At 44.4% G+C, this 20,407-nt stretch overlaps 1 protein-coding gene across 1 annotated transcript in view; it reads left to right on the forward strand.

Moving 5' to 3' along the window:
• The window catches only part of plxna2 (plexin A2), a 180,517-nt gene that overhangs the window by 152,944 nt on the left and 7,166 nt on the right, over nucleotides 1–20,407 (forward strand). The window contains exons 23-31 of the mRNA XM_056384398.1: nucleotides 4,726–4,792; nucleotides 5,021–5,167; nucleotides 6,495–6,654; nucleotides 9,065–9,168; nucleotides 15,163–15,262; nucleotides 18,404–18,594; nucleotides 19,255–19,424; nucleotides 19,544–19,756; nucleotides 20,093–20,243. Coding sequence (XP_056240373.1) covers nucleotides 4,726–4,792; nucleotides 5,021–5,167; nucleotides 6,495–6,654; nucleotides 9,065–9,168; nucleotides 15,163–15,262; nucleotides 18,404–18,594; nucleotides 19,255–19,424; nucleotides 19,544–19,756; nucleotides 20,093–20,243 — 1,303 coding nt within the window. The remainder of the gene's footprint in view (nucleotides 1–4,725; nucleotides 4,793–5,020; nucleotides 5,168–6,494; nucleotides 6,655–9,064; nucleotides 9,169–15,162; nucleotides 15,263–18,403; nucleotides 18,595–19,254; nucleotides 19,425–19,543; nucleotides 19,757–20,092; nucleotides 20,244–20,407) is intronic.

The raw sequence follows: 20,407 nt of genomic DNA on the forward strand, positions 1-20,407 counted from the left end.
AAGCATTTCTCTAACAGGAGTAAAAAGTCCATTTGTTAGGGACTATTTTTTTATTCTTTTGAGTATTTCCAGCAGCAGGACGAGAAAAAAGGTTGAGAATGTGAGAGAGGATTCAGCGATGGGATTGCAGTTACTGATAAACATTTTAATTCGGCAGATTAAAGGGAGATCCCGAATGCTTGTTCAAGTTGCTGCATGTAAACTCCTTCTGATTAACATTGTAACACTGCGTCTCTGCCTGCCTCTCAACATCTCTGTTTGCCCCCATCATACCTGTTCTTTTTTCTTTTGTATTCCTCTCACACATTCTCTGTCTCTCACATGGCAGATTATCTCCTGATAGTTTTTTTTTTTTTTTTCGTATTTGAGTGTTTAATTGCTGATGTGCTATCTGTACCTTATTGGGGAATGATAATATTAAATTAACTTATATCAGTCTACTGTCACTAAACTCTTAGCCCAATATAAAGTCCTAAATATAGATAAGGTTGCAGTCATTTCCGATTTTTGATAAAAAGCAACGAGGAGCGAGGCTCTCTCGCCTGGTTTTGCAGGGCTAAAGGTAGACTCAGTGAAATGGCTGTTAAAACAACATTCCTCCTCTTCACTCAACGTTATGCCAAGGTCTGATGGGTACATTTGCTGACAGTGGATTTGATTCGTTGCACCTAATATGCTTACAGTTGTTCATATGCAACAGGAATGTACTATGACATTTCCATTCATTTGAATTTCTGCTCCCTCCCCCTGAAATCAGTTGATCAGTTGAATGGGATGAAGTGGTATATCACAGAATGAAAACGAATGCATGTGAGAAGCCTCATGGCAGATTAAACAGGATGGGAAACAAATCAGCGTCATTTATTTGAGGAACTAGTTACCTGCATAATGGTTAACTGAGAATACAGCACATGCAGGAGGCATTCATTGGCTGAGTTTAATGGGCTGCTTGTGTTTGAATGCCAGGGAGCAGTTTTGCATATGTTATGCCGTAGTTGTTCTGTTTGCTCGTTTTCCTATTACGCTCAGCTAGATCCCATTCCACAGACCATAACGCCAATGAAAACAAATCATAGCACGTAGAGTATTTCTGCCTTTATGTAGCAGAGATAAAATAATAATAATATCCCCAGTCAGTTAAAATCCTGGATTCAGGGTTTTGAAGGGTGCACTCGTGCTCTTCTGAGGCGCACTGTTCAAAGAAACTCTGCTTTCCTTGGTATTTAAAGATTTGAGAAGCCTTCCAATTTCTTTGTCTTGATAAGGGAAAGATTTTAGCTCGCAGACACTTACACTCTCCTAAAAGCTTTTTGAAAGCAATATGTAAGCTTTGACAATGCGTCTGATTTCCTCACTCTCCAATGTGCTAAGTGGAACCGATGATGCGCCTCATGCTGTTTGGATTGTATTTCCCACCATTAGTCAAAAACACTCTTGCATTCACTTTTTTTTATTCCACTGTGCTCTACCTGTCCGCCGCTCGTTTCCTCACGTCTGTGGTCACTTCCTCTCTTTCTGCCTGTCTGTTATTACTGAAACTCTCATGGCATTCGATGACCCCCCCCCCACCAGAAAATCCGAGAATAGTTAACCACATTAAACTCTATTCTCCATTCTCTCTATCGTCTTCTTAAGTTTTGCACACAGCCGCTCTCTTTACCCAGTTTCTTTCTGTTTCTCCTCTTTATAATGTTCTTTTAATGGAATCACAGAACATTGCTTCTATCACCTTGAGACTTTTCAATCTTGTATTATTTTTCTCCTCAGCGTTTTTGTAATGAGATTTCCGCCCATGCAGAGCAATGGAGTACAGCGTTATTAAGAGAGCGAGTATTGTGTTTGGCATTAGTTTCATTGAAAGACATTCCGCCGCCTGCTAATATAGCCTCCCCTCCACCCTAGCTGCCATTAGGAGACCAGAAGTGGGAGGGGCGGGGGTGGAGGGGAGAGATGCAAGGCCCCTCTTAAACACTATGTGGGATAATGAAATCCTGATGTTCATTAATGAAACTCAATTAATAGAAAGAAGGAAGTGGAGGCAGATGAGGAGGAGGACAAGAAGGAAAAGGAGAAAGAGGAGAACAAAGTGCGTCTCAAACCCCCCCCCCGCCCGCCATTCAAAAGGAGGGATATTAAGGGGGGGAGTCAGCACAGCCCCCGCACAAAAGGCTTTATTTGACTGCCTTCTTCGGGACTTGCTGAGCTTATTAAAATGCTTAATAGGTTCCATTAACTTCTAACACACTCAAGTCTCATACTAGCAGGGAGGGGCACATGGTAAGCAGATAAAGGGGGGAGGGGGATTTGGGGCATTGTCCAAAAAAAACCACAATATATTTAGGTTTATTCAGCGTGAAAATACAGCCTCAGGCACTCATAGTAGCCCCTTATTGTGTTTTTGAAGACTTTTTGTTGTGCGGCATTGCAAGGTTGAGTTTGTGAATGCTGTACGTGTATCTCCCTTTCTTTTATTATGTATACCCTCACCTGTGTGTTTGTATATGTCGGGATGACAAATAAGGGGGGAAAGGCATAGTGCGTGTGTATGTGTGTGTGTGTGTGTTTGTGTGTGTGTGTGTGTGTGTGTGTGTGTGTGTGTGTGTGTGTGTGTGTGTGTGTGTGTGTGTGTGTGTTTGTCACCAAAAGAGGATGTAGTCACACATACGCACAGGAGCTTTTCCCCTTTTCAGCAATGTTTACTCTCTCTCATCCTGTAGCTGAAAGTGGGTGAACTAATCTACAGCCCCCCTCAACCAAACACCCACCCACCCACCCACCCCCCCCCCCCCTTCTGGCACATCGCACTTGCAATAGGCTGTCACCCAGCTCTCTGTACTCCACCGATAGACTGGCCAGCAGTCTCGCTCAAGGAGGAATTGCCTCCAGGGGCGTGTTGCAGACAACATCACAACTCAGCCGCACATCATTCAAAAAAACAAAAAACAAAATCTAACCTCTGCTGCACTGACCTGCAGCTGCAGTTTCTCTATTTGCATGTGAAAGAGAAAAGGAGCGGAGTCTCACTCTTATAGATCTCGATTTAATGAGACAGAAAGAGTGACAAACACTTTTTTTCTTCCTAGTCTCAGTGACTAAAATGTTAGCTGTTGTAACCACCCCTGGCTCATACAATCCTTCTGGGACTTGCTGCTTCAGTCCCAGACTCTTGCTTATAGCCCTCAAACACGACTTAACGCAATTATCTCCATAATAGTCATAATCTCCCTTTAGGTCCATTCAGAGCCTGAATAGGTATAATCATCCCCAGCACTATTTAGCTCTGAGGAGACGGAAGCCTTCCAGCTTGTCTTTAATACCTGGCTGCTTCAATTCTTGCTAATCCCTGGTTCGGCGCAGTGTGTTGTAAGGCCCCTCCATCATATCCACCAGAGTAATCACAGTAATTTCCTGCTACATTAAGAGGGTCATTTTATTTTTTCAATGCATTGCTATTTGAATTGGCAACGCTCATGTACAAGCTGATAGGGGAGTGATCATTTGCAGCCAGGTGACAATCACAAGCTGTCACACTCTTGCAAACAGCAGTGCAGTCTGTGGGGCACTTTACCATGGCATGTTAACTTGTGATTAGCGAGTGTGGGGAGCTATGTTAGAGCTAGCAGGAGTAATGACAGTGATAATGGTGTGGACCAAAAGCTGGCTGGTAGGAGGAAAAATCCATTTCCAAATCCAAAGTAGCTTGGTACTGGTGACTTTTCAAATAGCATTTTATTTTTTTTTTAATTCTGTCTGCACGCAGGCAGGCGTGTGCAGCAGTCAAACGGAGGAGGTGAAAGAGCAGGGCAGGAGCGTTTTTACAAGATGAGGGAGCTTGTTTGCTATTCACCTCAGGTGCTTGTCCACACGAGTTGCACAGAACTAACCCTTTCATCTGTGTTTCATGCTTGTTAACTATTCCCACCTGGCTGTTTGGTATTCTTTTTTTTTTTTCTTTTTTTTTAAGTCCAACTTCTGTTTCTCTAGTGTTCCATGATGGTGCTAATGAGGCAGATGGGAGGATGTTTGTCTGCCATTCAGAGAAAGATATGAGCAGGAATCATAAAGGAGGTCTACACACAGACTTGCACACACACACACTCAGTCCTCGTGTGTGCTCTGTGGTAGAAATAGTGAAGAGGTCATTGCACACTTGTGTGTGTTTTCATGCCCAATCAAGCCCAGCAGCGAGCTGTACCTCCACGTGTGATTGACTGGGGAGGGGAGAGAAGGTGAGGAGGGGGTGCGGTGGGGCGGTGGGGTGGAAGACAACAGGAAATGAGAGGAGAGGAGAGGGTTTTGGCTGTGATCAGGCATTACCAGGCTGTGACAGCACTCGTCTCTCTCAACAGCTGAGCCTTGTCACAGCTGCTGATGCCCCGCTGTGTTCAACCACACGTGAATACGCACACACAAGCACACACATGCACACACACACACATTCGCTGACGCTCACATCCATGCATACTCAAGTCACACACTCCACGCAGATGCCCTCTCTCTGCTCTGCTCTGCTCACTCACTGTGACACACAGTGTTGCAGGCGGTACACAAGCAAAACCAGCGGCAAGATGCACCCACCCAGGATTCCAAGATAACCTCCCTGAAGTCTTGCTCATAACCTCATGAATTATGGAACACCTCTATTATCTAAAAGTTCTTGGTGTATCAAGAGAAAAGAATGGAGTGAAATTTTTTTGTTTTTTGTTTTTTTTCATGTAATTTCAGAACAGAGTCAGTTGCGGAGAAGATGCTGACAAACTGGTTTGCCTTCCTCCTTCACAAATTCCTCAAGGTTAGTGCACCAAGCAACACTTGTGTGTGCGTGTGTTTAAGTGTGCAAATATGAATGTATCTTGTGTATCTTTCTAAATTGAAAGTGTGATTGCACATTATTAGATATGTAGTGTATGTGAACGTATAGGTGTTTTTCACTTTGTTTATGCCATGATGTTCTCTCATGTGAATCTGTTGTGTTTGTATGTCTGTGTGTGTGTGTGTGTGTCTGTGTTTGTGTTTGCAGGAGTGTGCTGGGGAGCCTCTGTTCATGCTATACTGCGCCATCAAGCAGCAGATGGAAAAGGGGCCCATCGATGCCATCACTGGAGAGGCCCGCTACTCCCTGAGTGAAGACAAGCTCATCCGCCAGCAGATTGAGTACAAAACCCTGGTACGTCACACTCCAAGAAGTTTGCACAGAGGCTCACACACATAAATATATACACAAACACACTGGTGGACCCGTGGACCCACACACACGGCACAGGGAGCTCTTGACTCAAAAATGACACACTTTTACCTTCATCAGAAGTATTTTAAACAGTTCTTAAAACAACAGTCTTGTATGATAATGCTCCACCCATCTTGTGTGCTCAGGTGTGGGGACATGTAATCTACATGATTACATTATCCATTATCCTATGTTGGAGAAACATCACGTTCATTAAAACAGGGAATAAGTGAACACTAAAGCTCCATAAGGAGAAATGATAGAGATTACCCAATAGCAGTACATTTTAACGACTTTAAACATGACATCTCATCATTTAGGTTCCAGGGCATTGAAAAGGTGAGTCTACCTGAGATAGGTGGTAACATTGATGAGAATCTTAGTAGAGGAGAAGTAGACCGGACATTTAGTTTGCAAACGCTATCCCCCCAAAGGAGTGAATGATGAGATCCCATTGCATGTCATGTTCTATCAATGGCACACTCAAGATACCAATAGTTAATATGATTACATACAACAACACTGAAGTGACACTTTCTAACGCAGCTGCATCTATAAGACAGTTGGGATGTGGAAATATCTTCATGGAGTTAAAATGATTTTATTTATTGCTATAGTTGTGGGCCAGTGAAATATGTAAATTTTAACAACATATCTCCTATTTTTACTTTTTTGTTATTACTTTTTCACCTCATACCATTTTTAAGATGACATACATGTAGCTGTGTCTGCTGTGCTGGGTTTTATTCCTTGCTGCATGGGAAGGAAATTAACTAATGTTCCCACAGGCCACACTGTTGGTCCAACATCAGGGTTGGTGGCTGTGGAGATTGGAACACACCAAATAGACCCCTCTACACACACACACACACACACACACACACACACACAAGTACACACACACACACACACACACACACGCATACACACAGGAAAAAAAAACACTCACACAGCCAGCATGTGACATGACAATGCTCTGATTGCTCTGACTGGGAATTTGGCTCATTACGTGCTAATACCCCGGCAGAGCTGGAAATTGGTGTCCCGCCGAAGGTGTGAAATTAGATTTTGGGATGCCAGCGAAAGCGGAAATGGTTTCTCAAAGCCCCCGCCATGCTCCAAGGAGACTCTAATGAGGGCGAAGCTTCAAGCTGTACCCAAGTTTGGGCAGTAACAGGACACCTCGAGCAGCTTTCCTCTGTTCTCTCATTTCCGTCAGTGATTTTTCTCTCTTGCTCTCTCTTTTCTTCCTAACTGCACGATCTAGATCCTGAACTGCGTGAACCCAGACAATGAAAACAGTCCAGAGATTCCAGTGAAGGTGCTGAACTGTGACACCATCACCCAAGTGAAGGAGAAGATACTAGATGCTGTGTACAAGAACATGCCCTACTCTCAGCGGCCACGGGCTGTTGACATGGACCTCGGTATGGCACACACACACACACACACACACACACACACACACACACACACACACACACACACACACATATGTGCGATCCAGAAGCTCACAGATGCAGTTGGCAGGTGTAAAGTCCTTCATACCCACAGATTAATGTATCAGTGAGAGAAAACCTAGCCATGTGTACAGATTATCAGTGCATTAGTGTGATAAAAGCTGTGTTCCAGCAGCCCAGCCAGACAGTCAGCCTCACTGTGCTGCTGCCAGGCCTTCTATCAAACTGACTGACTGACAGTGTGTGGCGCATCCCTCCGTCTGGCTGCTTTTCCCTGCATTGTGGCGCCAATAAGACACAGTAGATCAAGACAGAGAAGTGTGCACGTCTTTATGTGTGTGTGTGTGTGTGTGTGTGTGTGTGTGTTTTTTGCGTCTGTGACGTGGCTGGCTGGCTGACCCAGGTAAGAGCTGACAGACGGGCTCACCAGCCTCATGCCAGGCTCCACTCCCACGCAGTCTGCCACTTCCATCCTTCGCCTGTCCGTACCTTGCCTCCCAGTGCCCTGTCCCTCTCATTTCCTCTCACTTCACATGGGCGGAGAGAACAAAAGCCCCCCGCCCCCCTCCCCTCCCCTCCCCTCCTCTGCTTACTGCAAATCAGCACATCATCCATCACTCCACAATATGGCTCTCTGTCCATCCACTATCCTCTCTCTTGTTCTCCTCTGCCCATTTCTCACCCTTTCACTGATGCCTTCAAAATAATTGAGTGTGTGCATCTGTGTGAGAGACTGCCTTTTTGTGTGTGTCTGTTTTTTTTTATTATTATTATTATTTTTTGTTTTGATGTTTTTCTGCTGAGCTGAGTGTAGGTTAGACGGTTTTTGGAGGATGTTGTGCCAAGCAGGGATATCATGCGGTCACCTGGCAAAGGCAAAACGTAATAAAACCCAGTCAACAGAGAAGAAAATCAATGATCACTCCCAGCATGAGAGCCACAATGGCTGTCCACTTTCCCATCAGCACCCTTATTATCATTTCATTACCCCACAACAAGCCGTCAGCCGCTGCCCTGCACCAGCACTGCTTATAGCTTCCACCTGTTTCCCTATTTTTTCATTTGAAAGGAGGTGATTTTCTCATAGATCGCTTTTCATCCTGTCTTGTCTGCTTTTGCTCGTCTCTTCTTTTCTGACCCTGACGGGGCAGACTGCTGCGTATGCTAATGCTGCGCCATCTCCACGACACAAGTACCAATTAAAGTGCGCGGCCCTGCCTGCATATATCTTGAAATTGTTCGTGTGTAATGTTTAATTAAGATGCATGTCAATCCCAAGTCGGTGAGGGGAGTGCAACACACCGAGAGCCGTACAGGAGAGTCGGCTGTTGATATCTACTCATTTGGGTAATGCGTGTGGAGAGCTCTCTATGGGAGCCGTGTAGGGTGACGTCCCACTAACTGAAAGACAAAATGATGTTAGAAAGAAAAGGGTTTTAGTAGTTTGTTTTATTTCATAAAGAAGTTGCGCTTATCTTAGCGCAGTTCATGATACCTGCAAGGTAACTGGTTGTAAAGGCATTTCAATAAGGCGGGAATAATAAGAGGAACAATAAAATGGAATTTATTGTGAACAAAAGGAATAGATCTTGGCGTATGGCGAATGATAGCAGAGAGAGAACTTTTAAAGTTCGAGAGCTTATGAGTGATTGGATAAAGGCCACTGTGTCGGGATGTGATTGGATGAAGAGGAGAATGAGCTGGTGGCACTGAGGCCAGGAACAAACTGGCTATATGGCGAGTGCGTGACGGCTGCGTCGTGTGTTTTAGAGATTAGATGTCTCGCCTATTTTCCACACGTGAAGCACACGTCTCCCAGCAAAAATATACAGGGAAATCACCTGTTGATATCATATTGACATCATACCAGCAACATTACATCAAACTGATACCTTCCACTACAGTTGTCTATGTTTAGGCTGAATCTGAATGTGTCACAGAAATGAAAAAATATAAATATATCTTTTTTTAATCATTTTATAAGCTGCATGTGGAGACAGTGGTACTTTATTGTGTAATTTATAATGAAGAAAAATCCAACATTTGAGTAACTTGAAAATTCCATGTCGAGAGGTAGAGCTAGAAGTAGCAGCGATGCAGCAGATATGCAGCCAGTGAGAACACACAGGTGACAGATAGTCTTCCTGACTGAACCTTCCCTGAGCTTCATTACACCGAAGGAGGATTACGCTTTACCTACATTTTAATTCAGAGCACACTTACATCTTGAACACATGATGGTTTTCAGATTTATATATTAAATACATATCACCAAACCTCTTCACTCACACCAAGACAAACTGCAGTCTTTGATGTATACTTTGGATGTGCGGTTGCGTCTAACAGTGTGTGTCTGTGTGTGTGTGTGTGACCTCAGAGTGGCGCCAGGGGCGAATGGCCCGCGTGGTGTTGCAAGACGAAGACATCACCACCAAGATAGAAAATGACTGGAAGAGACTCAACACTCTCATGCACTACCAGGTAAATACACACAAAGCTTCAGTGAAATGTTTTCCTTAATTAACTCTCAAACTTCACCATTTTTTAAACCAAGAAAAGGCTCATTTCAGTTCTACTTCTGCTGCAGCTTTTATTATGGAAATTGAACCACATACCTTGCCAAACTTTGATGTTTCCTGCTCTTGACTTTTAGGCAGCCAATTTTCAGCTGCTCATTTGCATGTAATCCAAGTGGCTCACAGAATAGAGGACAATTACTGTACAGGTGGCAGGGGAGATGAACTCCTAACATCTCAGCCGACACTTCTCCCCCCTCCCTGGAGAGAAGAAGCAGCTCAAAACAGGAGGACAGAATCTCTCTCGTTCTATCTCTCTCTCTCTGTCCGGTTGACTTTCTACGCCGGAAACAATTAGTCTCGCCGTGACTGTCTGCTTCTGTCTCTTCACATGTAAAACCTCGATTCACACCTCACAATTTGAGGGACCAAGGGCTCACCTGTTGCCCCCTGTTAAACAGAGAGAAATGTGGAGAGCTAAAGTGGAGGAAAACTGAGAACAAGAGGAGTTCTGCATTTTTCAGAAGACTTTATGGCTGTTGTAATTGTAAATTAAGACAAAAAAAATGGAAACCAAGAGACAAGAGGGAGCTAAAGGTAGCCAGAGATAAGTAATACAGAGGATTAATAGGAAAAGAAAAAGAAAGAGAAGGCAGTGATCTCAACAGGTCATGTATCTTTTGCTGCTCATGCTCAGCCATCTCTCATTAGTCAGCCATCTGCTTAAAGACTGCATGAGGCTTAACCTGGGCTACCTGGTGTAAGAGCCGGGTCGGACACGCGGCTCCATCTATATGCAGAAAAACGAGGAGGATGAGGCCTGGCAAGGCTCAAGCCCTCACATTGGGGGGTCAGCCTGAACTCCTGCCCAGTAGAGCAAGCAGAATAATTTAACAGCTGTAGGAGTCATTAGAAGAAGGGACTTGCCATAGTGTCCTTCACACAGGACTTGGCACCACGCAGCTTCTTTCCCCTTTGTCTTTGCTCTCTGGTAACCCTCCTTCCTGTCCTCACCTTCATTGTCCCCACTTTCTCTTCACATTTTTGCCTTGTTTACTTTTTTCTCTTATTTTTTTTTTCCTTCTCTCTTGGCTTCATTTCCTCCGCTTGTCCCTTTCTTCCTGCCTTGCTCTGAGCACCTCTTCTTCTCTGGTCTCTGCAGAGCTTTAATCCTTGATGAAGCAGTGCAGCGTGTTTGCTTCCACACCATAATGGGCTCCTCTGTTGTTTTTTTGTTTTTTTGCAATTCGTTGCGTCGCAGTCTGTCTGCCATCGTTAGCCAAGGGAGACGCTACAGGGCAAACAGGCACACACGTGTGGCCGCTTCACTTATTCACTCACTCAATCGCAGATCTGAGGACTGCTATTGATCACGGATCTGAGGGACCCTGCGCAGAACGCAGGGCCCGACAGTGTGTGCGACTTCAGAGGAGACGCTGGCGGGCTGCAGGGCATTGTGGGGAAGAGAGAGGAAAAGAAAGAGACGGAGAAGGAGAAGAAGCGTGAAGGAATAGGGCAGTTGACAACATTTGAGCACTTGAGCATCATTACTGTTTTTGATGAGCTGGCAATGGCCCCTATGAGAGGGAGCTCTGTGTGTGTTAGCGTCGCATACCGTGCCACTGCATTGGCAGCTCCGGCAGCACATCTGGCTGACTATCACAACAAGGGAGCGCAGCTCATTAGGCCTCAGAGTGAGAGAGAAGCTTGGTGAAAAAAAAAAGTGAAGTTGTAAAGTGGAAAATATTGAAAGAGGGGTCCGAAATATGCAGAATGAGACTGAGCATCACCTTGAGTCTTTGCTAATTCTCCCGTAATAGAGACAGAGGCATTAAAATTCCGCATCCCGAGAAATCCCATTGGCTATTTACCCTGCCACATGAGAAATAACGGTTTACATAACCTGGATAAGGAAATACACACCTTCCCCCAACTCCCTGCTACTTTAAAATTAAAAACATAAATACACACATTTCAAAATGAGTTCAGTATCTTTATTCAACACCTTTTGCATTCACAGTCAGGGGACTAAACTCCCATCCTCCCACCCCACTCTCGCTCTCTCTATTTTGGTATATATATTTTTTTAACAGTCTTTCTTGCACAGATAAAGATAGAAGACAACAGCACACTCTACGCATGTGCACACACACACACACACACACACACACACAAACACACACAGACCCACACTGCACATGCTTATACACAGACAAACACAGGAGTTCAGATAAAAGATTTATGAGACTGGAGAGTTATTTGGCTGATTGCTGATTTGGATCTTTCTTTACTGATTAATCTTCCTCCCAGTCACCGCAGCTTCTTTCTTCTCCACCCCCCGTGTCTCTGTCATCTTGAGACATGTTAGTGTTAACTTTGCTGCTGCTGGATAGTGTTTCGGCCAGTAAGCAGGGATGGAGCAGGATCAGACATCTCACAGACTCAGGGCACCTTTGGGGAAGATTGCAGCATTAACAATTATCATGACCAGGACATTATCATGAACTGATGTTGTCAGCTTGCTTAGGTTATTTATGATGATTCAAATTGCAAACAGACCCGCAGTTTATTCACTGGAGCAGGGTGTGAGTAATTGCATTGATGATGTTTGACAAAGCGTTGATTTATTACAGGTGGACTGTGGCTTTTCCAGCATATTAATATTTGTTCGCCACATCCCATTGTGGGGGGTGGGGGGTGGGGGGGGCACATGGGCAGTGTGTGTGTTTTGTCTGCAATATTATTCCTAATGTGCGGATAAGTGACAGTAAAGGACAGACCGCTCTTCCTCTCTCACTTTGGCTGAGACTGCGCCAAAATGAAAAGTTAAAAGTCAGTTTGGAATCTTCCATCCACTCTGCTGCCCGGTGACCTCTGTCTGTCCTCTTCTCTGCGGTGAAAGAACAGGGAGAGCAGACACTGATGACCAAACCAGGAGAGCCTGCCAGCTAGATGCTGTATCCTGTTACCCACCTTGCAGACATCACTTGGGGCATTTTTGGGCTATTTTCAACAGCCCCAGACACAACGGATACTACTACATTGGTATCCGTTCATTAATCTAATGCTGCTGCTGTCTGGGCTCGCTGGTCCACATTGTAAAACCTAAATACACATCCCAGACAGATGGAAATATGAAAGCTTTTTTTTTTTTTTTAGGAGAAAAAAATATTCCCTGAGTAAATATCTTTAAGAAATACTGTTTTCCATTGAAGAGGAGAGACGTGTTTGATTAATCCTGCACTGCTGCTGCCGCTGAGTCGTATTTCCAATAGCACAGCTGTAGTATTTGTAGGAACTCACTCTTCAATGACACATCTCATTGATTAAAACCCAACCGTATCTTCAAAAGATGTGTCCTAGTTCAGGGGCTTCATCCTTCGGAGGCTGCATTCGAATACCAATTGCGTCACAGCTGCGCGACTAGGCTGTCTCATTTTTGAAGGCTCCTTCAAACGCAGCCTTCTTTTCGTGTGGCACAACTCATCCCAACATTCATTGTGAGCTGGTAATGAAAGCAAACAACTCTGCCGGGAAGCTCAGGGATGTAACTTTCGAAATACAAGTATTGGGTTTCAGCTCAGTAGAACAGCTAACGTTACAACAGTTAAAACCATGGGCCTTAAAAACTTTACCTTTTTTCGCTTTGGACGCAACGGGCGGACCTATATCCTCCGTAGACCAGGCCGTCACATTTCAGTTTGGCCTTCGCCGTCTACACCTTCATTGACCGCGTCCGCCAAAAGATGTGATTACCCCTGAATTAGGGACACAGCTTACTGTGTGACGCCAAACAGTAGTAGAGTAGTAACAGAGTAGTATTCACATGTCATGGCCCATTACACATTTCGTCACTCCTGACAACAGCTGCTCATATGCACAGGTTGTGTGTTTCCAAGCTGCTGGGCACGGTCGACAGGTGTGATAAGCATCGTGATCTGAGGGCATGAGTCCAGAAGAGATGGGACACTAAGGGGAATCAGGCTAGGACCAAGGCTGTGGGGTTTTGTGTGGAGAGGGCTGAGAAAAGAAAGATAGAGGCTGACCACTCTCTGCCGTCTGGTCGGCTCTGCACTGTCTAATGGAAGGTCTTATCACAGGCGGGGCCCACAGCCCTTATCACACCTGCCCACTATCAGCCCCACACTGGATTATCCCTGAAGGGCGAATCTGCACGCCTTCAATCATTTACTCTATCACAAGGACCCATCTCTGCTGTAGCCTCTCTGTCAGCCATAAAAAGCAGAGAGAAAGAGAGGGAGAGATGGAGGGATGCGTAAAGAGAAAGGGGGGAGAGGCAGAGAAGCTATTTCATGCTCCCCAGGGAAAATGTATCAGAGGAATAGCGGTGGAAAACTTTCACGCAAGTCCACATCATTGGTATATTAGAGTTGATCCATGCATCGCCAGCCAAGAGCAGGCTATGGGATGGAGAGGCCCTAGAAATTAGGTTTAGGAAAGCAGAGAAAAATGAGAAGGAGAGAGAAGGGTCAAAGACCTTAGTTGTGGGTGGGGGTAGGGGTTAGGGAGATTATTTTTCATTTCTCTTCAAGAGGTCTGGGAGCCGGAGCTGCATCTTTAAGAGGATTCCTCCAGATTTCATCCCCAGTTTCAAGTGTCTCTCCAGTGTGGCCAGTAGAGGCCAGATGGCAACTCAAACTAATAACACAGGCGAGATTAGTTTGGGAAAAGTGGGAGAAAGGGGTGAGGACACGACTGAGGGAGGATGAGAGGCGAATGACTCTCAAGAGAAATGAGGAATTCTCTAAATGCCCATCCCAACATCCAGCAGCTTATCATCGGCGGGGGGTGGGTGGTGGTGGTGGGGGCTCCTGCTAAAGCAAATGAAAAGAAGAATTTTCTCTTTTGCTATAGATTCTTTGAGGTATTCCTTTTGGAGCCTGGCATTTGCCTTTTGTTTATTTCTCCAATGGAGGCTCGTCAGTTTCTCTTCGCTGGGTCTGAAGCAGAAATCCCTCCTCGGGGTGGGCTGTAAATGCCAGCCAACAAGCTGTTTGTTGTTTTGGCTTTCACAAAAGAACCTCAAGTTTTTGTTTGCTGTGTTATGTGTTTTTTCCTCTTTTTTTCTTCTTTTTTTCTAAAACGTGATGTTTTGGTGTACTAACAATGCTAAAAATTAATTAAATAGCTATTTCACGATACTTAATTAATCTCAGTTAACAAGCCTCTTATTAAATAGATTTAAGGGCACCCTTTCTAATTTAGGTTGCGTCAATTTTTCTGAGCTCATCTGAAGTGACTGGAGCATATCATAAGGCCGGGGAACCCTTTGCAAATATAAACCGCACAGGATGAACCTCAGTGTGTGCCTCTTATTCATGACACACCATCTTTTACACAGCCTCCTCTCTTCGTCTTTCTGTTTGACTTTGACTCCGTGCTGCTCTAATGCTATTATTATACCTACGTACCCCATTTTCTTTAAGGGTGTGAAGTGTACACGCGACGAGACATTCAGCATTCTAGTCTCTCCTTCTGACAGTCTCCCCTTTCCCTTCTCCTCTCTCTCCCTCCCTCGCTCTCTCTCTCTCTCTTAGCATCTCATCCTAGCTCCAAAGCTTACATCATGTCTCTAATGTTTGTGAAGGGGATGACAATAACAGTCATGTTGAGTACAGCCATCATGCAGCCACAGCACTCTGCTCTCTGCTGAAGAAAAAAAAAAAAGAAAGCCAAGGGGCTGTGGTAGAGAACAGCAGGGAGCGCAGATATGACAGGGAGGGATGGGTTGTGGGATATGTTTTGTTCATGGGATTATTCGCTAAGGGCTTGACATTCCCTCCTGAGGTCTACCCTTAACTATGACACAAATATTTTTCAGGAAAAAAAAAAAAGGTTTTAGAGTAAACGCACTCTGTTCTAATTATAATATGGAAATCATCAAAAACAATATGACACCAGCAGATTCACTCACGTTTCCGTGCGTCTCTTCACACAGGTGTCGGACCGCTGCGTTGTGGCTTTGGTGCCAAAACAGACCTCATCGTACAACATCCCTTCCTCAGCCAGCATATCACGCACCTCCATCAGCAGATATGGTGAGTCGGTAGCCCTGATTGTTTTGGTTTTTGTTTTTTGTTTTTTAGGTTTTTTTCAAACTCTTTTCGTGGCTTTGACATTGATTACACTGATTGCCAAATGCCACACGGCACATATATTAGGCAATTACGGATGGACTTGCGAGCTTGTTCAACAGTTAATCAACAGTTAATTCCATGCAAATGTAGTCTTGTTGCTCTTGTTGCTGCACAAACAAATCATGATCATCAATCATGTTTTTTTTTTTCCTTTTTTTTTTGTTGTTGTTTTAGTTTTGAACAAAGCCAAATGTGCACCCTCGAAAGAAAGGGTCAGCTCTGTTTGGCAGTGCTCTGCTTTTTGCTGCAGAGGTAGGGGGGTCGGTGGGTGGGTTTGCAGCCTTTCTCTCTCTCTCCAACTGTATGTGCTGCAGTTTGCTACATTTCAGGTCCGAGCTCTATTGTATGGTACAAAAATAGAGAAAGGATAATGAAGAAGAAGGGCGAGTGAGACATTAAAAAAAAACAAACAAACATGATATAATAATAATGAAGATGCATTCATACAGCACATGCAATACCGGTGCAAGACACACATGCATGCAAATACATGCGTACTTCAGATATTTGTGCTTGTAGTTTTGTGCTGTGCTGGATGCCAAATTTAGTCCAATGCCACACACACACACACAGTCAGCATCAGGCAACTTGTGATTGCTAATTATTCTCTGTGAATGATACTTCACACAAACAGAATAAGATAAGTGAGCGTGGCCAATTATCAGAATCGGGGATAGAAAGTGAACACTGCCTTTAGAGAGAAAACAGAAAACAGCATTCTTTTCGCTCCAAGCAGTTACGAGTCTTATTTACAAATGTTGGAACAGTAGACACCTGAAGATATTCAGTGAATATATGTGCTGTCAAATGCACAATGATAGGTCTTAATACAAGAAAAACATTTTCAACATTTTTATGTTTTGGAAGATCAAAAGATTTAAAAACATTATTTATTTTTTTATATAAATCCATCTTTTAACCTAAATTGTACTGTTGTGCAAATGGTTTGTCGGCCCACTTGCAATACCTTTGCGGCCCACCAGTGGGCCCCGGCCCACGGGTTGGGAACCACTGCTTTAGACAGCGGCAGACCCTCAGTTTCACTCTCTTTGAAACAAAATACTGTAATGGTTTTGGGGAGAGACAGGAAGGTGACAGATTTAACTACCAAAGTGGAAGAATCCCTCTGCACCTTATTATGTTATTTTAATTTCCTGTCTTACTTTGCCTTAATATGAAGTTTTGGGCCTCGATGGTGGTTGGATGGAATCACGAGGGACATTTGAATCTGTTATGAAATTGCAGTGAGCTGCTAAGTGGTTGCACTTTCCTCTTACTTTTTTGTTTTTGGTTTGATTTTTTGGATTTTTTTTTTGCTGCTGCTCAGGCACTGAAGTCGGATGTGCGTGGCATAGAAAGCAGAAGCTCTGCTGGCATGAGCCCGTCCCTCATCAATCATGGGTTGGCACAGCAGGCACAGCTGCACCTCGACACCTGCTGATGGATTCATACCAATTTAACGTTCAACACTTAGCATCTTGACTCAATTTACACCGCCAGCACCCCCCTCTAGCCTTAAAATCACCCTGAACACACTCCCCTGCTGCCTGGCTGTGTCCAGGAGCTGGGGACTGCAGCGAAAGAGGGAAAGGGCTGCCGGGGCCCTAGTGTTAGGGGGAGCTGCAAAAAAGGCAGAGGATGCAGCAGGGAAAGTTGGGGGGGGGGGGGGGGGAATAGCAGTGCAGTAAAAACCAGTGACTGGATTAAGATGGGGATTTGGGACCTCAATCCACCCTGCACAAAGTCACATATATTCAAACCCCCTTACTCAGGCCCTGGTCCCTTGTGGCCACTCCAGAGGCGTGAGTTGGTCTTATTTGAAAGGTGTAAGTGGCTGTAACGGCAGCAAAAAGCTTTGTTGTTGAGCTCGGCCTTTGAAGCCAGGTGAGAAAGCTCCTCAGTGAGATCCTCAGATCTTGAATCTCCAGAGAGCCAGCTGCCAGGAGTGGATGCCGGCTAATTAGGGAAACTGAAACCGGCATCATTCCGACTGAATGAAGAGCAAGGAGGCAGGAACACAAGCGCTAGGAGGATGTATGGATGAAGGAAGGTGGCTTCAGTGCTTAACAAATTAGGGATCTTTTGATGCATTGATTAGAGTGTGACAGGGACGTTTTCAACAAGGCGTTGGCACACTGTGGCAGGGAAGAGCCAATTATGAATGCTTTTAAGAGGAGCCAGACACGACCATGTCTCAGCCAGTGAAGTAGAGATTATATAAGAAGGGAAAAAGTAGCAGAGTATGAAAGAGTGTATAGAAGAGAAAAGAGGCAAACGATTATCAAGTAATTCAGGACAGGTATAAAGCAGAGAATAAATACCATTTTGTAAATCCCTTTCTTTGTCCTGCACACTCCTTAATGTAGAAAAACAGGCGGGGAGGTCCTGCTTTCACTCGTCTTGTTTGTCATCCAGGATTCCAGCTTCAAGAGGGCTAACGATAATCAATGCAATGCCACGGACCACAACAACTTCCCCTCAGTTTCATTACTTTGCTGTTCTATGAAATTATCCACCACTGCAATTTCCTTCACAGCATGGCTTAGAGCAGAAGGTGCACTGAGGATTCAGCTTCGTAATGAGTTACAAAGGAGAGATGTAAATGAAAGATGGACTGTGTGAGGGGCGTCGTGTAGCGTAGTGGTTTTGGGCAGGCACCCATGTGTGGAGGCTGCAGTCCTCGCTGCAGTTGGCCCCGGTTCGAATCCCGCATCGGACGGCCTTTCGCTGCATGTCATTCCCCCTCTCTCTGCCTCCCTGTTTCCTGTCACTCTCCACTGTGCTGTCCATTAAAGGCATAAAAGCCCCAAAAAATATACTTTAAAAAAAAAAAAGAAAGATGGACTGTGTGTGTGCGCGTGTGTATACGTTTTGCTAGTGTGAGTGTGCTGTTTTAGGTGTATGCGTAATTTACATGATGCTGCACCAAAGGGAAGCATTTGTAATCATGGTCATTTAGGCTTAGCAGTAACTCTGTATCTCTCGCTCTCGCTCTCTCTCTCTCTCTCTCTCGCTCTCTCTCTCTCTCTCTCTCTGTCTCAGACTCTTCATTCCGCTACACGGGCAGCCCCGACAGCCTGCGTTCACGTGCTCCCATGATCACCCCTGATCTAGAAAGCGGCGTGAAGGTGTGGCACCTGGTGAAGAACCACGAACACGGAGACCAGAAGGAAGGAGACCGCGGTAGCAAGATGGTCTCTGAGATTTATCTGACCAGGCTACTAGCTACCAAGGTACATGAATATCCTCCCATACATTCTCTATGTGTCAACACATCTTTATGTCTATTATTAGCACATGCTCAGTTATCTTACACCTACAGAGAATATTTAAACACAGCTTGAGCTGACCAAAGCGCTCTATAAAGAACATCAAAATACATAAAAGCAAGTAAAGCAAATATATATAAAAAATAAGCACAACACAAGGAAAGCATAGTAAATATATTGTATACAGTAATATATAAAAATACTAACAAAAACAAGAAAACAACAAGGAGCAAATACACAATTATGAACATGACAACAGACTAAAAGGCTAATGAGCCAAAAAGGCCAGTGAATAAAAATGTCTCTTTAGCCCGAGATTTAAAAATAGAGATGGAGGGGGCACATCTAATATCTTAATGACAACTGCCTCCATAATTTTGGAGCGGCAACCTCAAAGGCTCTGTCACATTTTTAGTTTTAGTCATGATCGTGGAACATACAGGAGAGAGAGCTATATCATCCTTGTTATGATCAATAATCCACAGTGCAAACTACCTGCAATGGGAGGGGTGAATTTACTGCAACTTCACTGCAGTCAGGCTGTGTTTTTTGGGAGTTGGCATGTGTCGTCTCTTATTGCCCATGAATTGCCATAATCTCAGTTTGCTCTCCTCCTTCTCCTAGGGTACTCTACAAAAATTTGTGGACGATCTATTTGAGACGTTGTTCAGTACAGTTCACAGGGGGAGCACTCTTCCGCTGGCCATCAAATACATGTTTGACTTCCTGGATGAGCAGGCAGACAAACATGGCATTCATGACACAGACGTACGTCACACATGGAAAAGCAACTGGTAAGGACCTCCTTTTTAAAGTCGGGGTATGTCATGATATAACTATTCTAATGTAACATGACGGTATTCTGTCTCTTACTTATTGTCTTTGTCTCCATCCATTCGTCTCTATCTTCCAGCCTTCCGTTGCGTTTCTGGGTGAACGTGATCAAGAACCCGCAGTTCGTGTTTGACATCCATAAGAGCAGCATCACGGACGCTTGTCTGTCTGTAGTAGCTCAGACCTTTATGGATTCCTGCTCCACTTCAGAGCACCGTCTTGGCAAAGACTCCCCATCCAATAAGCTGCTCTACGCTAAAGATATCCCCAATTACAAGAGCTGGGTAGAGAGGTAGGAGCCGCCGCAGTCACTTTACACACCATTCTGATCCCTTCTCTCACATCTTTTTTTTTTTTTTTTGTATCCTCTTAAAATAAAAACTGTGATCTTTGGGAAAATTGATTCATAATTCTCTTTCTTCTTGCCTTCACCTCTCAACCAGATTCTGTAAAAAGCCTTTTCTGAGTGACTGTTAGCAGGCGTGTACTGTTAGTGAAAGTGATATAACGGCTTAAAAATTTGACAAAAAAAAAAAAACAAAAACGTAGGTCTCAGTTGAGCGATTACACCAACTCAGTGAGTCTCTATCAGTGATGCCAAGTGTTGCCCCTTGTCTCTTGTCCCCAGGTACTACGCCGACATCAACCGGCTGCCGGCCATTAGCGACCAGGACATGAATGCCTATTTGGCAGAACAGGCCAGACTCCACTCCACAGAGTTCAACATGCTCAGTGCTCTCAATGAAATCTACTCTTATATCAGCAAGTACAGTGAGGAGGTTAGTAACATTTGAATGTATTTGCTCACACAGACACACACACACAACACATTGGTCAGGTGGGGAGGTGTGGGCGTGTCTGTGGGGGGTAATAATCATAATACATAATAAAATTTACAAAATAACAGGAATTCAGAACAAAATTTGAAAAATTACAGTAAAGT

Source organism: Seriola aureovittata, chromosome 9 (assembly GCF_021018895.1).
Source record: "Seriola aureovittata isolate HTS-2021-v1 ecotype China chromosome 9, ASM2101889v1, whole genome shotgun sequence".
NCBI lineage: Eukaryota > Metazoa > Chordata > Actinopteri > Carangiformes > Carangidae > Seriola > Seriola aureovittata.